The 15,536-nt window shown below is 42.0% G+C and overlaps 1 protein-coding gene across 1 annotated transcript in view; it reads right to left on the bottom strand.

The window, feature by feature from the left end:
* Nucleotides 1-6,044: 6,044 nt before the first annotated feature.
* The window catches only part of LOC126557823 (uncharacterized), a 38,611-nt gene continuing 29,119 nt past the window's right edge, over nt 6,045-15,536 (bottom strand). Inside the window, exons 4-6 of the mRNA XM_050213719.1 lie at nt 8,630-8,892; nt 8,427-8,519; nt 6,045-6,155 (exon numbers count right to left, since the gene is read on the bottom strand). Of these exons, the coding sequence (XP_050069676.1) occupies nt 6,045-6,155; nt 8,427-8,519; nt 8,630-8,892 (467 nt within the window). The remainder of the gene's footprint in view (nt 6,156-8,426; nt 8,520-8,629; nt 8,893-15,536) is intronic.

Raw genomic sequence — 15,536 nt, 5'->3', positions numbered from 1 at the left:
TAGGATCGGAAGCTTATAGCAGCGCATCGGAACCGGAAGCACCGGATCTATGTTGACTACCGATGTTTGGCTTCCGGTGTTGGGATAGTGTGCAAACAGTAGTAAGCAAAGGGGAAAAAATCGGCCCTTCCGAATCGGCCGTTGGGAAAACTCACCTTACAGTGAAGCTGTACGCATTGATGTACGCGAGTACCTGTGGAGGATTATCCAAAAAAACGGAAAAAAGGCATGAATGCCTATTGGAAATGGTAATACTATAGACAGAACTATTGGGTGAGCTTGAATTTGCGTAGCTTGAACAAGCTCTCTTCGGCGCAACCAAAAGCTTTCAATCCGCACTGTCCAGGAATGCAAAATTTCAATCTCACCTGCCACCCGTACGTACGAGCGTAATCCGCTTGTAAAGCGATGTAATTCACGCGGGTGGCATTGTGCGTGTTGGGCAGAATTTCTCTACTCTATAGGATTTTCCGGACTTTGCGTTCTTCGGTCTATGGACTGGTGGTGCGTGCATAGATTAAGTAACGTTTGTAAAAACTGTAAATGTTAACAAAAGGCGCAAAAACTGAAGCTCAGAACATGTGCACAGTTTGGGCTTGAGCTAGCAAAAGGCATAGCCCACTGGATGAAGTCATTTTTGCAGTGATAATTTCTCGAGGATATGCATTTTATTGCATAGCATTGCGTTCTGTGCCGCCAGATAAGAAAAAATGTTTCCGTAAAGTTGGTGAACGGTAAGACACCTTTGATTAAAATGAAATCATTCCAGCACTTTATCATTTATTATCTTTAAAACGATATATTCCAACGTTTGAATACAATAGGGCTGAATGATGGTTTAATCTATAAATTAGCTTTAATAACTTTAAAATGCCTATGCAAGCACTGTTCTTATGATTCTTTTGAGGGAAAATAAACAATTGAAAAATGTTAATGTACTTATGTGAATTCCAAACATAAGAATAGAATGTTTATTTACTAACGAAGATATGTTTAAAGAGAAAAAAAATAAATCAACCGATAATTAGACACTATTAGTATATGTAATTCCAGAGATTCCGAATGGTATTAGAAGCTAAAAAAAATATTATAGAAAAATATTGCAGTTCCACAAGCGTAGTTCCACAATAGCCGGAATTTGGATGCAACCAACCACCATCAATACAATAGCCACAGCAATAGTACCGGACAATCAGAACGCACATCATCCACCAATACATCATCATCATCATCATCATCATCATCATCAAAATCACAACAACCATAACCGAGTATGCCCGGGATAAGGCAAAGAATAAGGAGGAAATGCCTTATAAATCTGTGAAAATCTATTCAACATAAGCGGTGTTTACAATACGGCATTGGACCGTAATAATCAATTATAAATAAATAAATAAATATGCTCGTAAAATTATTTTACGGACTGTATCAGATGTGTAAGGAGAGTAAACATCATATAACGCCATAGTAATGTAATTGTTGCTTCAAGGATACCCTTTTCAAATACAGTTTAGTTGAAACATTTGAATTTAAATAAGGCCTCTAAATTAATTGTGTTGTCGAATTGTTATAAAACATTTTTACCTTGGCAATAAATCAACTATGAAAACCGTATATTGAATTACTATCTCAAAATTGTTATTTATTAATCTTCTTATTGACTTAACGCCGTAGTCACGCCGGGCATCAAATAGCTCACTAGAATTGCTGATCCCACGTACCTTAGAAGGGAAATGAAACTACTTGGAATGATAAATACATTTGCAGGGAAAAATAATTTACTTTAACAGCAATAACAATTATAGAACATAATATATCCACAAAAAACATAAATCTCTTATATGTTAAATTTATATCCTTTCTGTGCTATAAAACACATACCATGAACAATGGTTGTAGGCTTGAACTGGATTTATAAAATCTTCTCGTTATCCTTTATGCTTTATCCCGTTATGCTTTCAACTTCAACGCTAAAGGTGACCCAATCACACCGCACACACACACATAAGCTTATCCCTTCCGCCAACCATGGAAAAAGTGTATTGTTTCATCACATTTTCTCTCTTTCTCTTTGTCGACTCAATTTTCCCATTGTTTCCCATGGACTCTTTATGCCTTTTGGTGTCTTTGTCATCTTTTCTGTGCGATGAAAATTCACGCAAACTAACCGCAGGCTATCAGGTTTTATTCGTTGAAAAAAGATTCACTCATTCAACGGAATAAAAGGAAAATAATGAAAGTTTCCAAAGTTTACCGTCGGCACAACTTTCGCCTCTTGGTGTTGAAAGGATAATACAAGATCTTTGACAGCACTTCAATACTTTTGGAGAGGAAGCAAAAAAAAAAACAATTGACCACACAAAAAAGTGGTTCCAGCGAACAGAAGATAAGAACAATTGAACGTTAAACTCTTACCCTCAGTTAAACCACAGAGATGGTTTCATTCCATCTATTCACTGATTGACGAAAAGGACTGATTTTTTCATTCGCTTTTCTTTTGGCTGCTGACAGGTTGGGGTCGATCGTTCGCGCGAAAGCACCATCACCGTCGATGGACTGCTGCTGAGACATTCCTGAAAAGCTGTCAAAGTTGACGTCGCTGCGTCAACGCTTGCTCCCTTTGTCTGCAAAATGTGACTGTGATCAATCGGTTTCTGCCGTTACGTTCATTGCAATCGCTATTCACGTGCATCTGCCTTAAGAAAAGGACTCACTTCAAGTCGACAAACGACCATGCTCAAAGCGTGGAGCAACGTATGAATAAGCGAATCCTTGCTTCAGAAAAAAAGCAATAAAAGCTTCAAATCCAGGGAAGAAAAATGTGGTCGCTCGTGTTTGCTAAAAATAAAACTAACTTTGGAAAGAGATGAAAATTCAACAACAGCAGATAACTCACCGAATTCCGGATTAATAATTTTACTCGAATCTTACCAAGGTCATGAGCAGCTTTACCCAGTGGAGGATATGGGCGGCCACCAGGGAGGCCTCGTCGACCTGGAGGGAGCTCGCCGGAGACAGGAGCTTCACCGATCATGGGGCCTCACGGGTTAGGGAACCTCCTGTGGAAGGGAATCAACTACATCTACGCCATCTTTTTCCTCAATTTCTGCTACATTAGAAGGATCTTAGGATTAGAGTCGGCTCGGTGGTAGAGGTGACATCGGTGCCGGTCTTCAAAAGGCAAGACCGGGGTTCGAGGTACCGTCCCCCCGTAGTGAGGACTGGCTATCCTCACTACGTGGTATTAATAAGTCTAACAATACGGTCAGGCCATTCCTCAAGGAAAATAAGAACGCTCCTACAATGGTGTTGAGTGACCAGAATCTTTCCCCTAACCGATTTTCGCCTTTTTCTAGGATCAGGCTATCAAGTATTAGCATCAAAATCAAATGCTCATAAACTTCAACATTTTTGCGGAGTTTTTGGGGGTACCAAAAACTCCGCAAAAATTGCTCAACCCTGGTAGGAACGGGCTGCCAAGGATGAAAAGAAGGGCAAGCTCTGCCCTCTGCTGGCTAGGTAGCTACTGTATTGTAACAATTGCAATAGCTTTCACTTGTCACCTTCCGTTGTTAGTTAGCCGACAAAGCTACAATTATCCCTTCCCAGTTTCTTCGTACCACCGGGCCCAATCCTGCCCCCGCTGCAAGCATAACAAGTGGATATGCTTCCGTTCCTGGCTTGCCATGCTAGCGACCGTTCTTGGATGCGAGAAGGACACTTTCAAGGACGGCGAACGGTTCCGCGAATTGTCCTTCCGCTGACACAAAGTTTTAATCCGTGCCTGTGTGGGAGGTTCTACTTTTGGCGCTTGCCTTCAGACCCATTCAGTCTATTTCTACAAATCCTGGGACATTGCGAGTTTTGATGGTGGCTTTATTTTGCTGCTCAATCGGATTTCTCTCGGCAACGTTGTGAAGCGCTGCGAAAGAAGAAAAAAAAACTGCGTCTAGGATTTTGGAATCACTTTCTTTTTTGCTCGTCGTTAGAGAGATAGTTAGTTGCTCGTTCCCGTTCGAATGTGTCCTTCATTTTCCGTAGTGTTGGGGTGCTCTTTTAACTGCTGCATCCTTGAAACCGAATCCTGGAAAATCCCTTATCCCGAGGTGTTATTCGTGTACTATTTTCACTTCATTTTTCCCCGTGTTTGCATCCGTGTCGCACCAACCTTATACGAGTGTCTTATTTAAGGATTTCGGAAGAGGTTTTTTTTTTGTTGAGGTATGCCCTGCCTTATCCTGTCGATCCCACGTGCAGCACCCTTGAGTGTGTTCAAACTCAATTTTCAGCTTTCTAGTTTATTGACTTTCCGTCGAATTCACTCGCATTCCTTCTAAGCTGCTGTGCCGAGAAGCTGGTTTTGGAATCTAGCAGAAGAAGCAGAGCAGGACGGAGACCGTTGGAGAACGCTCCCACGGCGACCACCCCGGAAAGTGACAGCTGTCGTAGCGGTGAATTGTTCCCAAGTTCCGTCTCGTTTGGTTCCAATGTTCGCTTGTTTAATCGTGTCTCTTTTCTCTTGTGTGTGTGTGCAGTAGCATCGTTGGGATTTGCTTGTTCGGGGCGGCCACAAAGGGACGGCAGTTGAAATGCAAATGCAAATGAGATCGATCCCCTCCGGGGCCGTATTCCGGTTTGTGATGTTCCAAGTGTGTCCCTGGCGCGCTCCATTAGGCATCGATGTGGCTTGTGTGTATGTGTGTGTGTGTGTGTCTCGATGGTGAGCTGAGTTGCCACCCGGTACTCGATTGTGGTTCAAAAGGTCCTTATCCGGTAGTTTTGATGGTGTCACCGAGGTGGTGGCGAAGGTGGCGGTAGTTCGAAGCAATGCGAACATAATGACAGTTTCGGAGGACCACCAAGTTGGCATCCAAACCCGGCCACTCTCTGCATACAATAGTATCGCATTGCCACGCTGTTTACCACATTGTTTGGAAGTGTGCTGAAGCGCATTGGCACTGTGCAAATGGTGCGCTTTCGTTTGCGCTCGGGCTGTTGTTTCACCTACTGGTAATCGATATCTGTGTGTACGACAGTGCGATGATACCGAAAGCACGGTTCGCGGTCGCATCACTTCAAACAGGCCTGCTGTTCCCGGAGCGCCCGGAAGGTATGCAGTGCGCATCACAAGCAGACGAGAAACAACCACAGCCTAAGGAGAAGCATGACGATAAGAACGCTTTTGAGCAGACACGCGAGATGAAATGCCTGGGCATCGACTTTCGGAGATACAAAGCACAGTGAAAGCAAACACGCACATATGCGCAAGGTCATTATTGTTCATGTTCATTAATCGGTTGTTCAGTTCGATCGGTGCTGACAGTATTATTCGGTACGACTTTCTGTTTCTGGTTGCAGGTGACACACTTCATCGCAGCATAATACTGCTCCGCTTATCTCTGCATGCTAATAATACCTTTGCCAAACCGAGCAGCAACATCTGTTGGTGTTTTCCGCACCATGTGGACAGTTCGTTCTGCCTGCCAATAAGCATCAACGCGCTAGTCGCGCTAGTATCGTTTGAATAACGCTTTTTAATCGCTCCATTAACCTTTTGCTTGGGTGGACCATGGAAATATCGTCGTCGTTTCGATTGAACAACAACAGTTTGATTAAATATCTTGCATTCTCTCTATCTTCAACAAAATCTGCACCCACCCTGACATACCTCATATACATACATTCGTGATGTAAATCTTAATACTTCGATATCTTCCCTTTTGTTAAACTCTATCTCACTATTCATGTCTTTCTCAATTCTAATGCACTACTATACAATGCACGGTAATAGATTAACTTAACCGCTAAGGCAAAGCTATTGATTGTTGTGATTTCAGGCAGGTTTTTTAGGATGCGAAGTTGCAATGTCCTAACTGCTATACATACATGCTACCTAATATACAATAGTGCTCCTAACTCTCACTGCTTGTGTTTCTTTGGAGCGTAAGCTCGCAAACCACTACGCACAGGAATTGACAGTCTTGATTTGTATTGATTTGTGTTGTGCTTTAATCACGCATTTGAACGCAACCTCAAGGTAGCAGTCAACAGGTTAAGCAGCATAATCGCTTCCAGAGTGGTCGTTTCCGTTTGCTGTACTCCTGTGATTGCAGTGCGTCCCAGATGGCTGTATCGAATACCTCCTTGATGTGTTCCTGTTAAAAAAAGAAAAAGAATGGCATTAGTGATTTTTTTTTATGATGCTTCTAACTACAATTTCATTCAAAAAGGTGGTGAGGTATGTATTGAAAAATAGACTGAGTTTCACTATTTTTACATCCAATGCGTCACAGCGTTATCAGTCCATTTGGAGCAAATGAGGTCAAAAATCAACGGAGAAATTGCAAATGAATTTGTTCTTACTTTCTCACACTCAAACTTCAACCCATTTAGATTTCTGTAACTATTTTATTTTCGCCGCCCATTCTTAGTTAATTGTGCTTCTAAAAAAGTTCCAAATAATCAAAACAATTAAGACATCCTTTATAAAATCCCCCCCATAGCTAGGGTGATTTAGAAAGTCCTTGTCATGCCATGTTTGTCCAACGTGGATAGTTTCATCGACTACCACGCTTGTTGAAAGAATAACTAAATAAACGATAAGTTAACTGACAACAGCTACAAACCAACACCCAGATTCGCCCGGTCCACCTGCAACAACTCTCACAGCTTTCCCCATTCGGGCAGATCCAGCTCATGCCAAAGCATTAAGCACACAAAATCATCAACCGGCCCATATAATCCCCAAACGCTCTCCATCCTCCTTCTGCTCGCAACAGCAGCCTAACTGTTTTCGAATGTCAGCAGGTCGTTGCTTCAGCACTCCACTGCACGCATCAACACGTTTCAGCTTCTCCTTCCAGGGAGGAACAGGGCTACGAGAACCAACCCGTCTGCATGCGTTGTAATCGTGTCCGTTTCGGACCTATGGTTTGCTGTTCGTTGACAACTTGTTTTATTACCGCTCTGGCCTCGGTTACACGGTACACGGGTCAATCTGGTCGAAGACGGCACGAACCTTAGGTGAAACCTTGAACAGGTGGTGTTGGAGCAACATGAAAGCAACATGGAAAGCAACATGAAAAAAAAAAAACAAAGCACCAACAAACCGTTTACAATTATTCGTCCGCAAAGGATGACCTTATCGAACAAAAACAAGCAAAGCAACAACAACAACGCCAAATAGCTCCGCTACAGTGAAGAGTTCATTACACGCCCCAAAGCGGCTACAAAACGGACGCGGAAGTCGAACACGTACCAAAAACGGTACCCCGAAACAGGATGGGAGACAGCAGTAAACAAAATGAAACGGTTCCAACCGGTTTAGTTGAGCTAAGATGGCGTGGTGATGGTGGTGGTGCTGGTAATAGTTGAGGCACGTGTCGCAAACATATCGCGCAAACTTTGCTGACGGTGTATGTAGAAGGACACGTCCTGTAATTCTTCACCAAGCGTGATTTATACCTTTGCCGTTCGTTTTTTGAAACATGGGAATGAGGTTGGACCTTATTTTCTATTACTATTCGGTCGAAAGTCTCTTTCAAGGCGGTTGAGCGAATTCTAGAGTCAATTCTAGTTTGTAGACGAGATTAGCAAGAACCATTGTAATTGGAAGGGACTTTAGGGAATGCTGTTTAGTCGCACTTTGAGCTATTAAGTATTGAAGCACTTTTCTTTCTAAAAGCAACACTTAAATGGGGATTAGTTTAAGGTTTAAAATTTAATGGAGCAGTATCTCTGTCAATTATCTTCCTCCCTTGCCCCTGCACTAAGCAGTCCGGGAGATGCTAGGTTCTCTTCAACTTTTCGATAGAGAGGATCATCTGTGAGATGTTTGGAGACTTCTTTTACAAATTTTACAATCCATACAGTTCTGGCGTACGATGATGACATAGATATGTTACGCCTTGGGACTCTTCTATGCAGTAAAAGCTTAATAAAACTTCTGAGATTATCAAGGCAAAACCTTAATATTGCAATGATTAATGATTGCACTATTGGCGGTCCCACTAAGCATAGAAGCTATGGACATAAAGGTATTCACACTTTCGAAGAAGTCAAAAACAGTATCTTGAATCAAAGATCAACTAACGAATGAACCTAGAGACGGCGAAATCTTCGTCACCAAGAAAGTTAGAACTCTATCCAGAGCTGATTTTGGCGGATGAGCGGCAAGTACTGATCAAGGTGTTTTAAGTCGTTCACATGAACGAAGCTGTGCGTGGTAAACCCAAATTGCATAGGAGTGGTGGACCAGAAGGGATAGGGATATCTGATTAACATTGGAAGCCTCTCGACCTTGAACGTTATTGAAGACTTTTCATGCAGGCCAAGACCGCAAGGTAGCCTTAGCGGCAGATTATTAATGAATTATCTGAGATGTTCTTTTACAGCTGTTTATTTGTAATAATCCATTCGATATGTACCTTCTTATGTGACGATGTTTCAATGTATTTAGCACCTATCTTCCGGGCAAAGTCCCAGGCAGATGAGAACAGGATTGGCTTTTCTCCCTGCGCCTAAAACGAGAATGAAATGAAAGCATAATTGAGAATCACCCCTATTACAAAACTGCAGCCAACTGTTTCCCATTGCTTAGAGAATCAGCCTTCCACCCTCTATAACATACCTGCAGCTTGCTGATCGTACACTGATCGTTCCGTAGATCCGATTGCGTACCGACAAGCACCACCGATACACCCTTCAGCTTGCTGATTTCCGGCTGCCATTTGGTGGCCAGCGATCGAAAGCTTTCCGGCTGGACGACGGAAAAGCAGAGCAGGATAACGTCGGACCCGGGATAGCAAAGCTGCCGCAGTGTATCGAGCGCATCCTGTCCGGCTGTATCGCAGAGCGTCACACCGATCGGTCGTCCGTCTACGCTGACGTCCACTGTAAGAGGAAGAAAAAGGGAAAAAAGCAGGTAAATACAAGTTCCATACACTTTGTGTAATGCTGTTAAAGCACAGGCTCATCAATTCAAGAACTTATGTCCGCCGGATAGCAGTACAAGAGCTATGGTAAAGGTAGGTTGAATGTTACACGAGAATGCTATTGCGGACCGAATTTTAGGTATGCTCGAGTTCTTAGGTACAGACTGCTTTACCGCAAAAAAGAGCTTTCTAGGCTTCTAGGGGAGGCTTTGCTCAAGTAGCGAAAATGTTGGTCTGGCTTCAAGTGGAAACTGCTCTCAGTCAAAGGAGCTACAATGTCTGTTAAGTGTTTTTTCACCTTTCTTATTTTCTGTGTGATGGAAAAAAGTACATGACTTTTAATTCATGGTACAAAACCCACCTCAGTCGAGGAGAAAGGGGGAGCTAAATTCGTTCTGAACTTTTCCTCAACCTAACTTAAAAATGGATCGAGTTTCATACGAAAAACTTTTCCCTTTTTACATTTTTGATTCCGTTGTCCCGTCGGTCTATCAAGTTTAAAATTGATTTCCAATTACCAAAATGGTCGTAAAATGATCGACACATTGCACCACACTGGTTTTGTCCTCCCACGCAGAAGAACACGGGTTAAAATGTGGCCAATGGTGAGAAAAAACTAATAAAGAAAAAAGAAACATTCTCCGCATCATCCAACCCTTTACAGCGCAGGCCGTGGAACCCAGAAAACATGTCGTTGCTTTCTCCCCGTTCGAAAAAAAAAACGATTTCGAAACGACGGTGGAGTTAAAAAATAAACTTAAAATCCATATTTTAATCTAAATAATGACCCGTAATCGAACGAGGACGACAGCCGGAAAGTCATTCCCGAATCTCTCATCATCCCTTAGCCCTTTGTATGGGGGTGCCGAACGGAACGGGAATGGCCGATAGCCTTTGCCACAATGATGAGTTCCCGGAAGGAGCGAGAAAAAGGTCCCTCTCTCACACATTTGACACAGGTGGCATGCATCGTTTGGGATTTTTTGGGACGTTCGGACGTTCGATTATGCTTGTGTTTTGCTTTTCCTTTTTTTTCCCCCCCATCTGCTCATTTCAACCCACTATCGCCAGGTCTCTTTTGCTGCTTTACGTACTCATTTAATGAAACCGCTGTCAGATGGGAATCGATTACCAGAGAAAGTTAGAATCAAGTCGTGACAATGAAGATGGGATCTTGATTTCTGAAGGGCGTCTTTTTATGTGTCGATCGCTGATAATTTTTACGATATGAATGAAATGGGTTGCGGAGGGAACTGAGCAGAGTGTGACGAAAAAGAATCAAAATTGAGATTGATTAGGAAAAAAAAGTTTTTCGGCAAACAGATTTGACAGTGGCCAAACTTTATGTGCTTTTTCTGAGTGAGAATTTTCTAGGCTGTTGCAACATTTTTTATTTTCATTATTAATTCACTGTCTCGCTTTTTATTTGCCTAGCCATCTGTAAGATGTCTTCCACAGCTAATTTTGCTTTAAAATAGTCAAAAAAAGCAAAAATAAAATCAAGGAATCCATCATTAATGTGAAAAAGACATCTGTTGATCTGTTGATCGATAACGATTCTAAAACAGTTGATCAGAGCATGAACTTTGCAGGGTTTTTTTATTATTTCAACTAAACCACTAAATTTATAATCCCTTTCGCCTCGAGTGTCCAACATGATAAGTGACAACAATTCTTCCTGTGAGCAAAAGGCACCCTTCGATACAACAGGCAGAATATTTTGCTCAAAGCTTAAAATATTTATTTATTTATAATTAATTATTACGGTTCGAGATAATGAACATAATTATCAAGGCAATTCTTCATAATCCTTTGCCTTTTCTCGGGCATACTGGGTTGTAATTTATATAACTTCAACATCTAAAATTTCTATATTTAAAAACAAATCATTCTCTTTCATGAATGCTAATAAGTATCAACGGTTTGCACATAATTTTATGTTGAAGTTATTGAGCTTTGATAAGGTCTGGGACACTGTAACTTAACTGACAACTGAGAGTCGCTGCAATCGATTACCAAGGAATACAAGCCGTGCTGTAGCCGAGTGTCCCACTATATTTAGTTAGCATACTGATGCTTCATTCTATTTTCAATAGTTGGGGCTTTGCTAAAGGTTTTTTTTCATACGTTTTTGGGATTTATCTATTTAAAACGTCATGTTTTAGCTTGAGGAAAACTATCCGTTGAATATTTGAGAATTTTAATAAAGAAGAACTATAATAAATCCATAGTTTGATAAAGCAATCGATCTTTTGCGTGCTAAACCAATAATATTGCTTTTCGACTCAAAATTTCCTTCCTCCATCAGAAGTCAGGAAGACTGAACATGAAAAATACAACAACAAAAAACGGTCAAAACAACAAGATAAGCTCAGCTTCTACACTGTGTCACGGCCAAACGATTTAAACCACAGCTGTGCGCACCGAAGGACGCGTAGGTGGTCGATTAAGCAAACACCCGAACACTGTGTGCGGTGAGTCAGGGCAGCCCGCGAATGCTATGCAATCATGAATTCTTGATAGCAACAAGAAGGAGAGAGCGAGAAAAGCTTTAAGCCGAAACCGGTCCAAAATATGGCAGCTGGATATTTTATACACCTGGAATATCCCAACAAAACGAAACCTCAACGCCGACAACGAGGACGATATCTTAATTAGGAACATTTTCTGGTTTATCGAATCGGGCAGACCCCGTTGACAGATTTCTTCACCTTCGTTTGGGGCCGTTTTGCATGGCAACTGAAACAGTGTGAACTACGATGACCCCGGACAGCTCGTCGTCAGACGACGAGCTACTACTGCTACACGCCACACAAAACCATCCTCATGGGACCTGTTCAGAACCGTCCAGCCAGGCACTTCGAAATCGATTTTGCATCGTTCGGGAGGTTGCATCACCCGAACCTGCGAGCTGCAGCAACATGGTCAGCGGTTGTGGATGATACCAATGCAATTACCGCTCTTCCCTCGTCGCTTCTGGGTGCCGGAGGTTCTGCAGCACTGCACAAAGCAGCCTGTGTCTTGTGTGAATCTGCACCGCACGCTGCGCACTCGAACGCTCTCGTCGAGCGACGTTTCGAGTGGCCCGCATTTCGCATTTGCGTTCGGGGTCAGCTAGAGCGGTGCGAGCGATTGCATTGAAATAGATATTGAATTATTTCGCTCGAGTATCGGTTCGCTCGTGCTGAGGGTTGTGCGTTTACGGGGGAGTTGTGATGCACCAGCACCACAGTTCGTTGCTCGAAACGATGCGAATGAAAATTCAAACACTACCCTCCAACGCTGCACTGTGTGTGTGTGTGTGTGTGTGTGTGTGTGTGTGTGTGTGTATAATAGTGAATGAAAAATGGAAAGAAATAACCTCCCGTTCCGTCGGGACCGACCCACCGTGAGACACAATTTCGATCGACACTCATTTGCATAAACGGGTGCAACCAGGCGGCAGGTTGATTGACGGAAGAATATTATCGTTCAATGTGGCGGAAGTTGGATTGCAACGCTGGCAAAACAGGGCCGCAGCCCGGACGAGCACGTGGAGTAGTGCAGTACGGTTTATGTAAGCAAATCTGTTCAAGGACCGCGTAGGATCCGCGCAAACCGATATTTTAAGCGCGATCTCTTGAGTGTTGCAATGCTGGAATGGAAACTTGATATTCATAACCGTTCATATTGAGCTTTTTGTCTCGCGTAATTGTGATGAAGTACCGGTAGTTGATATTTACGATATAATTGACTTTGTTGAAGTGTTGAAATGTGAAGCATTGGAGAGAGTTATAGTCGCAAATAGTCCAGTGGTTTATGAGAATGGTAATGAATTTGTAATGCCAATTTTTATAAGTTTTGAAGCTTTTTATAAGGTAAGGTAATTGACGGAAGACAGCAAGGTTTCGCGCATACAAATACAAAAGGAAAAAGAGAAATTGATATCAAATCACAGAATCGTGGCATTTGATATTTATTTCAATCGTGACATTTGATTCTACGAATCAATAGAATAGTTCAACATTAGTTCTCGTCTTCAGAGATGTCCAGTAGCATTGTTCGTTCATGTTGGAGTTTATTTGAGTATCAGAATCGCATTTGGCTTCTGTAACCTACATAAAATCCTCACCAAATTTGTCTTAACTCGATTTGCTCTAACACCAACATGAAACTACCTTAAAATTATTCTCTACAACAAATTCTGGGAATGATCGATAACACTGAAACGGTTTTTTTTAAACGCTAAAATAAGGTCGCAAACACACTATCACACACTGCTAGTACTCTGTAGTCTCTGATCTCAAAATTCAACTAGAATTAGACTCGTTAAAGAGAACGGTCGAACTAAAATGCTAAGTGCTTCAAATGGCTAAATGTAGTTCCTCCATTTTTTCTCCAGTGTTAGGTTTACTCTATGCCTAGCAATAGACAACCCGTCCTCTAAGATGTGAGAAAAAAAAATTCCACACAAACTACTGTCAACCAACATGTACTAGTTCTCTTTTTTAGGCTGATGATCAGATAGTTTTAAGGTGGTAGAGAATTTCACTATTCGACTGCTAAGCTTGGCTATCATGCACCGTGTTACTAGTAGGTAAGATTATCATGGGTAGCATCAACATAACTTCCCCCTAACTTCAAGCACAAATCTATCACAACGTCTACATTTCACAACTTCAGAGCGAGGGACATCTGGTTTAGTAATAATATGATAATTTACGATGGTATCGATAGCACATCCCAACCGTGCCTTCATACGTTTCATACGTCAGAAATAACACCCAAAAATAAATCGCAACTATAAGGACGAAAGAAGGGGCAGAAGAGAATTACGTCTTAAACAGAGCCAACCATTTCTAGAACTATTCAAGAAAAATAGAGCAATACAGCCAGGCCGAACTTTATGAATACAAGGATTGAAACCACTTGTACCTTTAGACTCGTTTCAATTCTAAAACTGAATGGTAAATAAATGAAAAATTCAGCATTTTGTGAGCGCATTTAATTTCAAAAATCTATTTGTCTACTGACGCTTAAAAAAACTGCCTTAATGACGATTTAAATTCAATATTTTGAATTTGTTATACCGTTTAAAATAGATGTAAATATTCACTTGAAATAGAGTTGTTCATTAAAATGTAAATTAAAATTCCAGGGAAACCACGTTTCGGCAGTATTTTTACACCATCGTCAATAAAATATCAACAAACATTTTCTTTCTAACACCAGCTTTAACGCATTAAACCAATTTTCAATAAAATCCCTTAATAACCCCTTCACCTACGTTTCAAGCCTGTGTACCCTACCTTGCTTGTGATCGTATCATTCATTTTTACCCCGAATACTCCTCTGATAGCCGACAACAACCTACCGAGAATTGTTGACAGTTCTGCCCGACGGGGTTTCCCACCGTGCTGGAGAGTGACCCGACCCAGCGGGACATGTTTGTTTTCCACCGCACATCACACAGCAGTGAACAGCTGGTTCCATTCTCACATCGGTCGGTGTTGCGTGTCCGTGTCCGATGAAAAGCAGCCCATTTCATCAACACTCAGCTAAACACTTAGCTCCACAGGGAAGTGCGAAGCTTTTTCGACCAACGTTGAGCGTTGAAATCAGCTCATTGACAGCAAAAACGCACCCACCAACAAGTCAAGTCCAGTTCTTTTTAATCTTCCACAACGTAAGCATCCATCGAGCCTTGTAGCACAAACAATCAGAAAACGACGAGCTGGCGAATCTACCGAAAACCGCTGACTGACTGATCGGCTGTTACAAAATGGTGACAACCAGTCAGGCGCAACATAAAAGAACGTTTCAATTACTGGCGGTCGCAACATTGCGACAAACAAACAAACACAGCGGGTGGTGGGAGGTGGTTCCGATACGCGGCACAATCTGGCCACTGACCAAACCTTCCCGTTTGTATGATTCACCTGAAGTTCTCGGAAGGTTCGCGAGGACTTCCAACTGACGGTGATCCATCTGTCTTAATCTTCTGCATCGCTTATCGATGTATATATACATCTCGGGCAAGGTTTCGGTTCAGTTGTTTGGCAGCAGGATTTTCATGCTGCCAGTGTTTGTGATTTTTTTTTTGTTTGCCACCGGCACATTCTGCACGTTATTTGCAGACACTTTTTCACCCGGGAAGCATGGTATGGCATCTTATCGATAACCGGTGAGCCCGCAGTAACGTGACGTGGGTAGAAAATGAGCACGCTGTGCACACCGGTTGTTGCCAGATAATATCGACGATAAGCGCGTAGTCAAAAGAGAGATGATACCCGGACCCGAACAACAACGGCAACAAAAAATACTCATTCTGAAGAGTTTATCCGTCACACGAATGGCTGCAAGCGCTTGTATCGATTTGTTTTTTTTTCGTTTTGTTTTTCACCTTCTGCAGAAGATTTTCTTTTTTTCATTTCCGGTATCATTTCGGCTTCATTTTATTTTGCCATTTAGTTCTCACTCAAGCGTCTTACCGTGTTCAAAAAGTGTTTACCCGATCGTTTTAAAAGCACTGGCGCACTCGAGTGATTCGATAGAGCTTAATAAATGTAGATAATTGTTTTTAAAAATCATCCACATAAACTTCACGAAACATGTAACGCATAA

Source organism: Anopheles maculipalpis, chromosome 2RL (assembly GCF_943734695.1).
Source record: "Anopheles maculipalpis chromosome 2RL, idAnoMacuDA_375_x, whole genome shotgun sequence".
Taxonomy (NCBI): Eukaryota; Metazoa; Arthropoda; class Insecta; order Diptera; family Culicidae; genus Anopheles; species Anopheles maculipalpis.
This window is presented reverse-complemented; position numbering and strand designations above follow the sequence as displayed.